The following is a 12,422-nucleotide window of genomic DNA, read 5'->3' as shown; positions in this document are numbered from 1 at the left end:
GCTCTCTCTCTCTCTCACTATCTCTCTCTCCGCCCTGTCAGTGTGTTAGCTGCTGACATGGTGTGTCTGCTTGCCCTAACAAGTGCAACTCTTGTAAAGAATTCAGCAGTAATCCTGGATGCGGCCCAGTGAAAGGGGAGGTTTTAGTCTCTTTGTGATCTGGTATGCAGCCACTGTCATCACTGACACTGCTATGTTTCTCACTTAACTGTGTTTCTCATTTAACAAAATCATTAATGGTCCAAACTGTAATAGTTATATTTTCTGGTCTGGAATTGTACATACACGCAAACAAAAAGACTCTTGAGACACTCAAATTTAAGGACTGGATACTATATACACACAATGTATATACTTAAACATGTATTTATGTATATATGTATATGTATATGTATATATATATATATATATATATATGTGTGTGTGTGTGTGTGTGTGTGTGTGTGTGTAAATAAACTGTGATCTGTGTGTTCAGACAGTGTTGTTGTTGCTGCTGCTGCTGCTGCTTTCTGATCAGTGTTTCCATCTTTTCCTGCCTACAAAACCATTAATTCATTTTCAACTGAATAATATTCTCACTTTGCATGGCTAGGACAGTTATTTGTTTACCCATCAAAACCATACAGACATTTCATTGATTTTATGCAAATGGTATTGCTGAATTGCTTCGCTTACAGCTGCATAGTTCACAGATTTTTGTTTGTCATTTATGTGTCCGCAGTTTATTTTTATCTTGAGGAAGTTAAAAAATATATATATTATGAAGTATTATGAACTTTTTTCAGTGCCATCATCATTTATTTTATTGCTTCTTTGTGGTTTGAATGGTTTGACAGTTATTTTAACATATGAAAATGCACCCAAAATGTTACATTTTAAAGCTTTGATAATCGCCTTTGGCTGGTTCACTGGATGTTTTTCCCCCCTCCTAATAAAGATTTTTTTCAGAAGTTTGTCTTCCTAAAATTCTCTGGTGATGCATGTATCTTAATATATTGCTAGTAGACAAATTACAACTGTGAAAAATGTATAATAAAGTTTATTTCTAAAAGGCCATAAGGCTAAAAATACTCTTAATGAAGGAAACATCCTTGTACGCAAACATGCTTTGATAACGGAACATATTATATTCTTAGGCAGCCAATTATGTTATATATTCCATTACATTTTAGTGGCTTAACCTCCAAACATTATGCAAACACAGACTGTAAACACAAACAGAGAAGTGAAGTCTGCCATTGATGGAAAGCTGGGTGATTTCTTTTGTAAACTTCATTGTTTAGTCACTGACATTAGAAATTGCTGTATAATGAATTGGTCCTGTGTAATAGAAAGTCACCCTCAGGGCTAATGTCTATGCATTAGTAATGTCTATACTAAAAAAGCCTGCTTATCTGTCTGCTATCTGAATGGAAACCATCTGGACTTAAGCCCTAATGCATAAAGACTACAAAAGGAATGGATGCATCTGGCTTGATTTGTGAAAGTCATGTTTACAATCTGTAGTATCACTTAGATCCATCACCTCGGCTGAAATCTCAAGTTACAATAGTTTTCTCCTCCGTTTGTATGAGATTGAAATTGAAAACATGACATTTGTGTTTTTCTGCAAAGCTAAGAGCGTTCAGGCAAAGTAAGAATTAAGCTCGTCTCCAAGACAACAGTCAGGAAGTGTCGCTTAAGTGGTTTCCTGATGGCTTCCTCTTTATCGTTGAATGATATCTGACATGTTGTGTGTGTGCAAGTGTGTAATGTGTTTCAGAGATAAAACAATGAATATCCAGTTAGCTACAGTTTAATGAATTTTTGTATTTTTGTATTTTGTGATATTTGTGATAATGTAAATGTCATGACTGTCTTAATCTGGTAAAAAAAAAAAGCCCCACATTTCCAGATTTCTGTTACATTTTCTTATTATATCATTTGTGCTCTTACTTTTTTTTTTTTTTCTTAAAGTAACATTAGTGCATTTTATTTGTGGCTTAAGAGACAGAAATAGTTCAAGTGGTAAGTATGTAATGCTAGTGTTTGTTTCCTGGTTTATCTTGTATCTCAGTGTGTTTACATGTGTGTAGGCCTGTCTAAATGTGGGTGTATGTCTTCGGGTGAGCACGTGTTCACATGTTTTATTTAGGTCACTTGGTTTTATCTGATGTGTTCGCTCTTACTTGAGCAAAGTATGTGTTTTACAGCAATATTACAGTGCTCATCAAACAATAAAATAAAACGTAAGCTGTAAACAATCACATTTAACATATAAGACTCTTTGTTGTCAGTAACTGAATGGATACAGGTATTCAGCACATGTATCACAGTGAACCTCTCTAAAGTTTAACATAAATGCTGTAACTGTACATGCTAATATACTCAATACAGAGAGATTTGAACATATCACATGTGTTGATATTAATAAAACATTCAAATACAATTATTCAAACTCTTTAAAGAGGAAGTATAGCAGCCGAACAGCACTTTATTTTTGATACCCAGGCTTTGGACGTCCTCTTTTATTGTGATTCATATAATTTAGTTACCTGTGTTGTATGGCACAACTAAATGAAGTCTGCATTAAACCATGATTTGTGCTTGTGTTCATTCATTCACATTTATTCACCTGATTTAATCCCAGAATTTGCTGCCACAAATGCAGTTTTCTGACCATTCTAGAACTGATCTGATCTATCTGTTATATAATAAAAAGTATTTTATCAACCTCTCCTGGTTATTCACAGCAGATTGCAGGCTGTGCTTCGCATGGGGAGGTTAGCTGGTAATCGTGAGTACTGGCTTCTGAAACGGTGTTTTTTGTCGTTTAGCGCAGGAGCTGCATTCTCCTGACTGCCAGCAGGGGGAGTGCTTTCCTGCGCATTACCAGAAGCGTTCTCTGCCTTCCCTCCTTTGTTATTCTTTGTCTTTTTAACCTTTTCTTTGTTCTGGGACTCATTGGTGAATGTGTTTGGGTCTGGAGCGCCCTCTAGTGCTGGCAGGGTGTCAGGGGGCAGGTCAGGGGGAGTGGGTTTGCCCTCAGTCTGCTCCTCATTGGGGGTGTTCATGTTTGACAGGGAATGTTTGCTGTTGGTGCAAGTGGAACTAAAGGAAAAAACACATTGAAGATGGAAGAAGACAGAAACACTACTGTAAAGACTTTTTGTTAGGATATTTTACTGGAGAACATAAAAAAAAACTGATGGATTGAATGGTGCATGCTCAATTGATTGGCAGGTAAGTCATATTATGTTTCATGCATCAAAACGATTCTTTCTAAACTGCAGAGAATACTAAATGAGCATTTTATGTGAGGCCATCATATATTAAATGCTTGCTAAGAAGACCAGCTGCCTGCATATGTTGTGTTTTTTGTTTGTTGGTATGCAAGTGTTCCCACTAGGCCTTTTGGACTTGCAAAAGTTCCTTAGTCAACTATTATGCTTGTCAACCAGTTTTACCAGTTAAGTTTTGTCCACCTGTTAGAATTTGGGTCATTTCAGCAGGATAGAGCCCATAGTGTCGTGTTTTTCCAAACTCACCCATTTGAGCTTCTGTCTTCTGAGTCTTTCTGCTCATTGCTGTATCTGAGCTCTGCTGGAGTCTTAAATGAGAGATCTGTCTTTCCCTTCAGCCAGTATGTCTTCATATAACCTTTACCCTTAATTAAGAGAGATTAGAGTTGATTTTACACTAATTTAAGACGTTATTTGCTTGCAGTATGAGTCATATAAAGTAACACTCAAATGTTTGTCCCAGAGAAGAGTACTAATGAAAATATGCTTAAAATCATATGCACACACATGAAATAAAGCAATTTAATGGGAAATGTTTTATTTGACATGGAGTGGATTGGAAATTTACATTACTGAGTGCACTTTTTTTGGGCAAGTATTTGGTTTACATGAAAGACTTGCAATAAACTGTGGCTCTGAAAGAAGTGTTTAGTTCTGTACTGTGCTTATTTTGTGGGAGAACCTAATACACTACCATTTGAAAGTTTGGGATCAGTAAGATTTTTTTTTTAAGAATTTAATACTTTTATTCAGCAAGGATGCATTAAATTGATCAAATATGACAGTACTGTTTCAGCTAAATAAAAAAAATCTGTTTCAGATAAATGCTGTTCTTTTAACATTTCTATTAATCAAAAAATCCTGAAACAAATGTATCATGTGTTCCACAACAATATGAAGCAGTACAACTCTTTTCAACATTGATAGTAATAATAATTGTTTCCTGAGCCTATTAGAATTATTTCTGAAGGATCATGTGACACTGAAGACTGGAGTAATGGCTGCTGAAGATTTAGTGTTGCCATCACATGAATAAATTACATTTTAAAAATAAATGAATATATTTCACTATATTTCTGTTTTTACTGCAGCCCTGTTAAAAAAAAACATAAAAAAAAATCATGTACATAGTTTTACTGTGCATAACATTGTTGATATTGGCAGTGAAGATGATGAGGTTGATTATTTATTGTAGTACCTTAACAAAAATCTTTCCTCGTTCCTCGATGATGTATGGTTCATGCTCCAGATGGTCTTTGGTGGTCTGACTGATGTGGATTTGCATGCCCTAGCCGCACAGAAAGAGAGAGATTACAATTAGCTTTTTAATTAACTGCATTCTCTTTAAAATGAATTTAGAATTACTCGTTAATATTTTCTATTGCATGATGAGACAGTTTTGTTTAGTTATTAGAGGCTGTTAATTTTTCTCAGTACAGCATAAGAAAGTGGCTCACCACGCCATTAGACTCCATCCGAGAAGCCGTGTTTACTGTGTCTCCAAACAGACAATACCTGGGCATCTTCAGACCCACCACACCTGCGACCACCATTCCAGAGTGAATGCCTGTGTGAAGACCACCACAAAAGAGTTTAAAAAGACTGTCTAAATCACTTTCTCACATTGTGCGGCATGTAGAGAAAAGATCAGATGAAAGGGTTACAGTGGCTTTGTTATGTGATGCTGTGTGAGTCCGGGTTCACCCACCGACACGGATCTGGATGTTGTCCCCGGTGGAGGGGTCTTTTAGGTGATCGATGGAGCTCAGCATGTCTAGAGCCATGTCACAGATGTGGTGGGCATGGAATGTGGTCTTATTGGGCACACCTGCCACAACCATATAGGCATCCCTAATGGTCTCCACCTGAGGGGGCAAGAGAATTTGTTGCATGCCATTTCACTCGATTTTGAAGGTTTTAATGACAGTAAAGATTAAAAAACTTTAATTAGAAATATTTAATAGTAGAAAATAGGGATGCATTGATATAAAAATTTTGGCAGATACCACTAAGCCGATATTTTACGGTTTTATATTGAGAATGCTCTGGTTTTCAACCAAAGTATACATCCAAAATTATTTTCATGTCATGTTCGATATTAAAAATATATTTATAATGTAGACATTTATAATGTATAATAAATGGATATTCATTTTCCATACAGATCCCACTGTTCAAAAGTTCAGTGGGATCTGTAAGGTTATTAAATTAAATTAATTAATTTATTAAATTAATACTTTTATTTCAGCAAGGATGCATTAAGTTGATCAAAAGTGACAGTCAAATAAAAAAATAAAAAATACAAAAGATTTCTATTTCAAATAAATGCTCTTCTTTTCACCAATTTATCAAAAACCATGAAAAAATGTATCTTGGTTTCCACAAAAATATTAAGCAGCACAACTGTTGTGTTGATATAATAATAAGAATGTTTCTTCAGAACCAAATTAGTATGATTTCTGAAGGTTCAGCGACACTGAAGACTGGAGTAATGGCTGCTGAAAATTCAGTTTTGCCATCACAGTAAAATTACATAAAAAAAAAAGAAAAATTGTATTACTGTTTTTATTGTATTTTTGATTAAATAAATGCATCCTTAGTGAGCAGAAGAGACTTCTTTAAAAAACATGAAAAAAATCTTTCCAGCCCCAAACTTTTGAACAGTCATGTGTCCACTATTGACTGATATGTATACATTAAAAAATCTCTAAAATAGGCAGATGACTGAAATGGTGCTGATATATTGTGACTCTATTGTAAAGAAAAAGCAGACCACTGCCTTGAAGGTCTTTTGTGCAAATTCTGAAGGTATTCTTCAATTCTTGAAGCTATTTTGTCATGTCATGTGGCTTTCGTTTGAGTTACTTATGTTACCTTATAAACATTGTGCTTTTCGCTGAGTGTGTCAAAAACGATGTAGATCTCATTTAGCATGTCCACCACCTGCATGGGGGTGATGTGGATACAGATCTCATTAAACTTCACCACATCGCTGAACAGGATGGTCACGTCTGGGAACACCTGGAGGGAGATAACAGATCAAGAACGCCACTTAAAAACAGCAGGAGAGCACTAGAGGAAAAACAGACGGCTTTTCATTGTAATTCATTATCTCTCTTAAGATCTTGATATAGTCAAAATCACAATGGTGACTCAATACTAAGAGAAATTCATATAAATGGTGTGCTTTATTGTGCCAGTAGAGTGTGCACCTGACATGTCTCCAGTGCTGTGATTCCCTTGCGCAGTCGGTCTGCCACTGCTTTGGGGATCATGGCGTACAGCAGGGAGTCTCCTCTCTTCTTCTCCTCATCCAGCTTTTTAATGATCTCCTGCAGCTGTGCATACTTCTGCTGCTCCTGTAGGTGGCACAGTAAGAGTTCGGCCTGTCATTTGCATGTTATTTCTAGATGCATAGCCACAGCCAGAGACTCTATGCTTATTAAACGGCTTAATAGACTTGAGTCAGTCCGTGCCAGAAATTCTGCTACATAACTCCTTTTATATAAACTGAAATAAAATGTGTCTCTTTATGGATGGTGGTAGAAGTCTAGATTTTGAACTCGGTGGCATCAGTGCAGTAATCATACCTGGTCAAGTGCCAGTTGCAGCTCGGCTGATTGCTGTGTTCCTGCCAGGATGAGCTCTCTGCTGGAGTCGTGCAAGTTTAAATCATTGACGTAAACACCCATTTTTATCATGTCCTCCACTGTCTCAATACTGTACAAAGGAGAATACGGTTTAAGACAGTCTTCAGCATTTTTAGCTATAATCAGCCTTTTTTGTGGTTAAACTAGAGACAGTCTGACAATTGTAGACTCATAATTACACATTTTAAAGGGGCCATATTATGGAAAAAAGAATTGAATTGAGTTAGATGTGTTTATATAGACTAGTAGTTTTCAAATGGCGAGTAACAGGTCTGTTCTGATTGGCTCATGGACAGTAGGGGAAGAAATATGCTAATGCAAATGATAAAAAAGCCAACTAACCATGTAATTGTTCATAGTTGAGAAATTAAATGGGCTTATTAACTTTAAAGAGAGTAGAAAATACATATTTTTGTTTGCCTTTGGGCACTGAACATTTTTGCTGCAGTATTGGATTATGTCCAATGTAAAATATGGATCATTAAGCAAAACCAGGGAGGTCAGAGAGAGAGAGAGAAAGTGGAAAATGGTCTTTTAAAATTAAATAATGACATTTTTGGGGGGGGGGGAGGAAATTTTTATATTGTAATAAGTCGATCTCGGGATTAAACTAAAACGGTTTGAGTGCAGGATACGGTCCCTTTGAAATGACTTGATTGTCAGGGTTATGTGGCAATAACTAAACTACTGTTTTCCATTAGCTCAATGTTGTAAACGTGTGAGATTATGAGGGCTTACATGGGAGTTCCTAGAAAGATGAGGGAGTCCCATTGAGGGACATACTTCATCTGGCCCTTGAGGTGGAGAGGCTTTTTAGGGGGCTCCCGCATGTCTTCAAATATGGTTTCACTGCACTTGCCTACACGAGAGAGGACGTTTCATTTTTCACTGCATAGACAGAAGATTTGCATTCATATGGATAATCTAGAGGTGATTTCTGAGTCAATTTTAGTTCCCAAATCACAGAATAATGATTGTTATTTTATTGACTTGATAAAATTTCTCATTGCTGCTCATTTAGAGCATCACTTTACTGTAATGTGTCTAACCGGTGACAGTCTGAAAAGCCAGCAGCTCGATGTCCTCTCCTCCAGAATTAGCCGAGCTTTTGTACGGAGTCAGAGCGCTGCTGTATTCCTGATCCGTCCCCTTCATTTCCTCCATCACTTTAATATCTGAGAGAACAGCAGAGGCAGTGACGGAAGTCAGCATGAGATGTTTTAGAATATTATCTGCTTCAATCTGTGTAGAGGCAAGGCATTTGGGTGTGATGTCTGAGGATCTGATTGGTCAGTGTGATTTTAGCTGTCATTAGGCCCGTGTGGAATATGTGAGCGCAGAATTCTGCAGAAACCTCAGCAAAATTCCACAGAATTGAAAAAAAAATCTTTCAGAAGATTTCTTTACACATGGGTCAGTGCCGTACAGTAGAAGTCTAGTTTAAAACCCATGACAAGTTCTTAGAAATTTACTTTTTGTGTTCATGTTAGTTTAATATAAATATAAAATACAATAGATGTTTTCAGCTGCCAATGAGTGTGTTGTACTGACATTGAGTTATACAGTTCCCTTTCAAGGGAACTTCGAACTGCGTCCTCTAGGGGTCGCTAACCCCTTTGCTGGATTCAGAAACCAGGTGCTCGACTTGCAGTGTTACCTCACTCGTCGATATTGTGTATTCATACTTCCTGGACCATGCGGTAGGGTTGTGACGGTGAGGAAATTTTCCCACTGGTGAATCGACAGCCGTCTGACGTCCCAGGGGCAACTCACCATGAAAATGGTAAAGTTGGTACTTAGTGCTTGCCATGGTTCTGGCCCGCACTCCCCTCAGCATGGCGGCGTGGGTATATCGTTCCCCATAGCGACCCCTAGAGGACGCAGTTCGAAGTTCCCTTGAAAGGGAACGTCTTAGGTTACTTATGTAACCATGGATCCCTGAGTAGGGAACGAGACACTGCGTCCTCTAGGCTTCCTGCCATGCTTCGAACGCAAGCATCAGACGAAGAAGTGAATGACATGTTCTCCCGGCGCCTATTTATACTATAATCGCACCGGTAGTGATGTCATGGGCTGTCGCCGGCCAACGTGTTGTTGGTGTTTTTTCAATGTATGCTTCAGACACGGGTCACGACGAGGCGTTCCCCATAGCGACCCCTAGAGGACGCAGTTCAAAGTTCCCTACTCAGGGAACCATGGTTACATAAGTAACCTGAGACGATTTCCCCCAAAATCAGCTTAAAAATTGTGAAAACATTCTGATTTGCCCCACATTCTAGTACTAATTTAATACTAAGTAATCACACACTAATACTAGTCTAAGCACTATACCTTTCTCTTCCTTCTTGGGTTTTTCACTTTCCTCTTTCTCCACTGGTTCTTCTTTGCTGAGTTTAGGGATGTTGACCTTCTGTTTGCTCTCTACCACAGCCTTAGACAGCAGTTCAAACACATTGTTGAGGTGGGTGTAGATCTGAAAGAGCACACAGCAACAAAACGCTTTTTCAGGACATAAATGCCAAGAGCAAGAAAAGAAAGCATAAACATTTTTTTAGATGGCTCGTCTAAAACTCTTAAGTTGTCGGTTACTTTCATGCTGCTTTGGCTTTGGATCTGTTCTCCTACCCTTCCGTTCACTCACATTATCCCAGCTGAATTCCAGCATGGGTCGCACCAGGGTAAACTCCTCATTGACCTTTTTGCCCTGCAGATCAGAAAACACCTCTTTCAAACCGTCTCCAATCCGATACATGGTCATGTCCCTACGGAATATCACGCTGAAGGGGAACATGTCAAAAAAGATTCCTCGCTTCATGGGCAGTTTCTCATAGCCTGGAGCTGTTTTCTGCTGGGGCATACGGTGCTTAAACGCTGCATTGTCAAAATTCATCTTGTACACCTTCAGAGAGAGTGAGAAGATCAGAAACGTGAGAAATAAAGAATAACAGAGCTGGGTTTGTGTAAACAGAGGAAGGTAAATGTCTGTTTGGACTCCTACCACATATGTCATTTTCTCTGTTTCCTCTTTAGACAGAATCTCCACCTCAATGTCTGTGTTGTAAAACTGTCGGCCCACCTGAGAGAGTTGCCCTACAGAGAAGTCACAACAGACGCTATTTGAATTTTAAACAGGCTGAGGCAACACTGTGGACTGACTGACCAGCTTTCATTGTGTAAGATCTAGTCAAACATCATTTTACCACATCTCTATTATCTAAGCTTTACTTTCAGATCATTATTTTACCTCACATCTCTCAATAATTTTAATGTGCAGTTTCAGAAAGCACACATACTGAAGTCACCAATAATCTCATCCTGTTAATATGGTAACTGTTCAAAGAATAAAAGATGTAAAAAGCAGATTCATTATGTACATATAGGGAAGCTCAGTAGAAAGCTATTGTACAGTTTTTGGATGTAAATTATATTAGTTGAGATTGGGTGAAGTCAGGCGGAAATCTAAGTCCTTGACCTGTAATAATTATTATAAAACAGTTCATTTCTGCCCTTGAATTTACGTTAGTGGTGGCAATTTTTCAGTGACTCTTTCTGCAGTTTACTTCATGCCAGTAGGTGGCGACAGGTGGCAATGATCTTTATAAATTACTCGTTGAATCATTGATTTAAACCTATTTAAATAAATGAGTGTCAGTGAGTCACTGAATCATTCATTCAACAGATTTGTACAAAGCATTGATTAATTCAGGAATGAAGCAAGTGACTAATACGTGAATCACTGAATCATTCATCCAGTCGATTTATTCGTACATGTTGCTCCGAGATGCTCAGTACTTAACTTTGCTTTGGCTTTATTTGGAAACATTTGCACTGGCGGAGCAACAAAGTAGCTGATCATATAAAACATATATGAATGACGTATTGTTTATTGAACTGTTGTATAAAAGCAACATCACACTATCAAACCTGCTGCTGGTCTGAATACACTCTCCACAACATGCATCTAAGAACATAACTCAGCACTATTACCTTTGACGAACTGTGTGAATCCTTTCCTGGTTGAACGGTAGTGCAGGGTAAGACTCGTCTCACATTCTTCCTCTACACAGAAACTGGGCGGCTGGACTTTTGGGAAGGAGAAACGGAAGTACTCATGCAGGTTATCTAGCTCATTGATGAAATCTCGTACATTGCGCCCCAGTACCTGAGACGTAGATATTAGAAGGGATTTAAAAGCTGTGTAAAATGTGTATACAACTGTACAGTTAACCATTGAGAAAGCCCAAATAAAGAAAACTAAAAGCAAAATGTTAAACACTACCGTTCACTTATGTGTCTTATGTTCTGCATTTATTTGATAAAAAAACAGTAAAAAAAAACAGTAATATTATGAAATATTTTTTACAGTTTTAAATAACTGTTTTAGTTGTCTGTTGTCTGTTTTAATATACTGTATTTTAAAATGTCATTCCTATGATGACAAAGCTGAATTTTCAGAAGCCATTATACCAGTCTTCAGTGTCACATGATCCTTCAGAAATCATTCTGATATGCTGATTTGCTGCTCGACATTTCTTGTTATTAATGTCAGAAACAGTTGAGCTGCTTAATGTTTGTGTGTCAACTGTCAACTGATACTTTTTATTTAAGGATTCTTTGATGAATAGGAAGTTAAACAGCATTTATTTGAAATAGATTTTTAGTGTAAAAGTCTTTACTGTGACGTTTGATCAATTTAAAGCAACCTTGCTGAATGAAAGTATTAATTTCTCCAAAAAAAAAAAAAGAATAATAATAATAAGAAATCCTATATGAGTACCTGACAAATACAGAGTCTATCATGTTTGAAAATCACCTTTAAGATCCTCTCATAGCCATAGTTTCCTATCCGCTTGACCATGTAGACCCCGAAAGCATACATCAGCTCATCGTGAGTTTTCCCCAAAACCTCTCCAGCTGCCTTTGCCAATCTTAAAATCAGATTATCACTGGAATAACAAACACCAGCATTGTTAACTTAGACAGATGCAATCTATGACACTTCATTTATCAGAAATGCGACTCTTAGGACTTACTTGTACATCTGGTGTCGAACAAATTTGAGGTGCGGGATCTCCGCTCTGGCCTCGATTAGCCTCCATACGTCCTCTCCATATGATTCATTAATGTAGTCATTCACCGCTTCCAAATACAGGCCATACATCTTCAGGGGGTTTGGAACCTCCACTACACTGCCCCAGAAATCTGATCAACCTGCAGCGAGCACAATACCTGGATCTGAGACGCTTCAGTGACATCAAGAGGCTTTTAGTTAGGCTTTTAGATGGCAAAAATCAATATAATGCCCAAATAGACAAGGTGCATAAACAAGCAGAGATTTATAGAGGACTTGAAGATGCAAACATATAACTCATCTCTGATATTATTAAACTGTCCAGTTTAAAACGAATAGATGTTCACTAGATATTATATTTTTGCAGACAATTTTGTGTAATCTATGAGAGTCTGAGAGCCTCGGTGTTGCTTATCCATC

General features: G+C 37.6%; 1 protein-coding gene across 1 annotated transcript; it reads right to left on the bottom strand.

Annotated features, from left to right (window-relative positions):
* Window positions 1-2,721: 2,721 nt before the first annotated feature.
* Window positions 2,722-12,092, bottom strand: LOC107689897 (soluble guanylate cyclase 88E-like). Its single transcript, XM_016488075.1, has 16 exons — window positions 11,965-12,092; window positions 11,745-11,877; window positions 10,919-11,093; window positions 9,930-10,021; window positions 9,573-9,830; window positions 9,263-9,404; window positions 7,981-8,106; window positions 7,670-7,790; window positions 6,872-7,001; window positions 6,494-6,640; window positions 6,156-6,302; window positions 4,990-5,146; window positions 4,739-4,848; window positions 4,480-4,569; window positions 3,528-3,646; window positions 2,722-3,090 (listed from the first exon to the last, which is right to left on the bottom strand). Exons 1-16 carry the CDS (start codon window positions 12,090-12,092, stop codon window positions 2,727-2,729), a joined length of 2,439 nt encoding a protein of 812 aa, XP_016343561.1. The 3' UTR covers window positions 2,722-2,726.
* Between the last annotated feature and the right edge of the window lie 330 nt (window positions 12,093-12,422).

This window comes from Sinocyclocheilus anshuiensis, unplaced genomic scaffold (genome assembly GCF_001515605.1).
Source record: "Sinocyclocheilus anshuiensis isolate Anshui unplaced genomic scaffold, SAMN03320099.WGS_v1.1 scaffold1239, whole genome shotgun sequence".
Taxonomy (NCBI): Eukaryota; Metazoa; Chordata; class Actinopteri; order Cypriniformes; family Cyprinidae; genus Sinocyclocheilus; species Sinocyclocheilus anshuiensis.
Note: the sequence above shows the minus strand (reverse complement) of the source record. Positions and strands in the feature narration are given on the sequence as shown.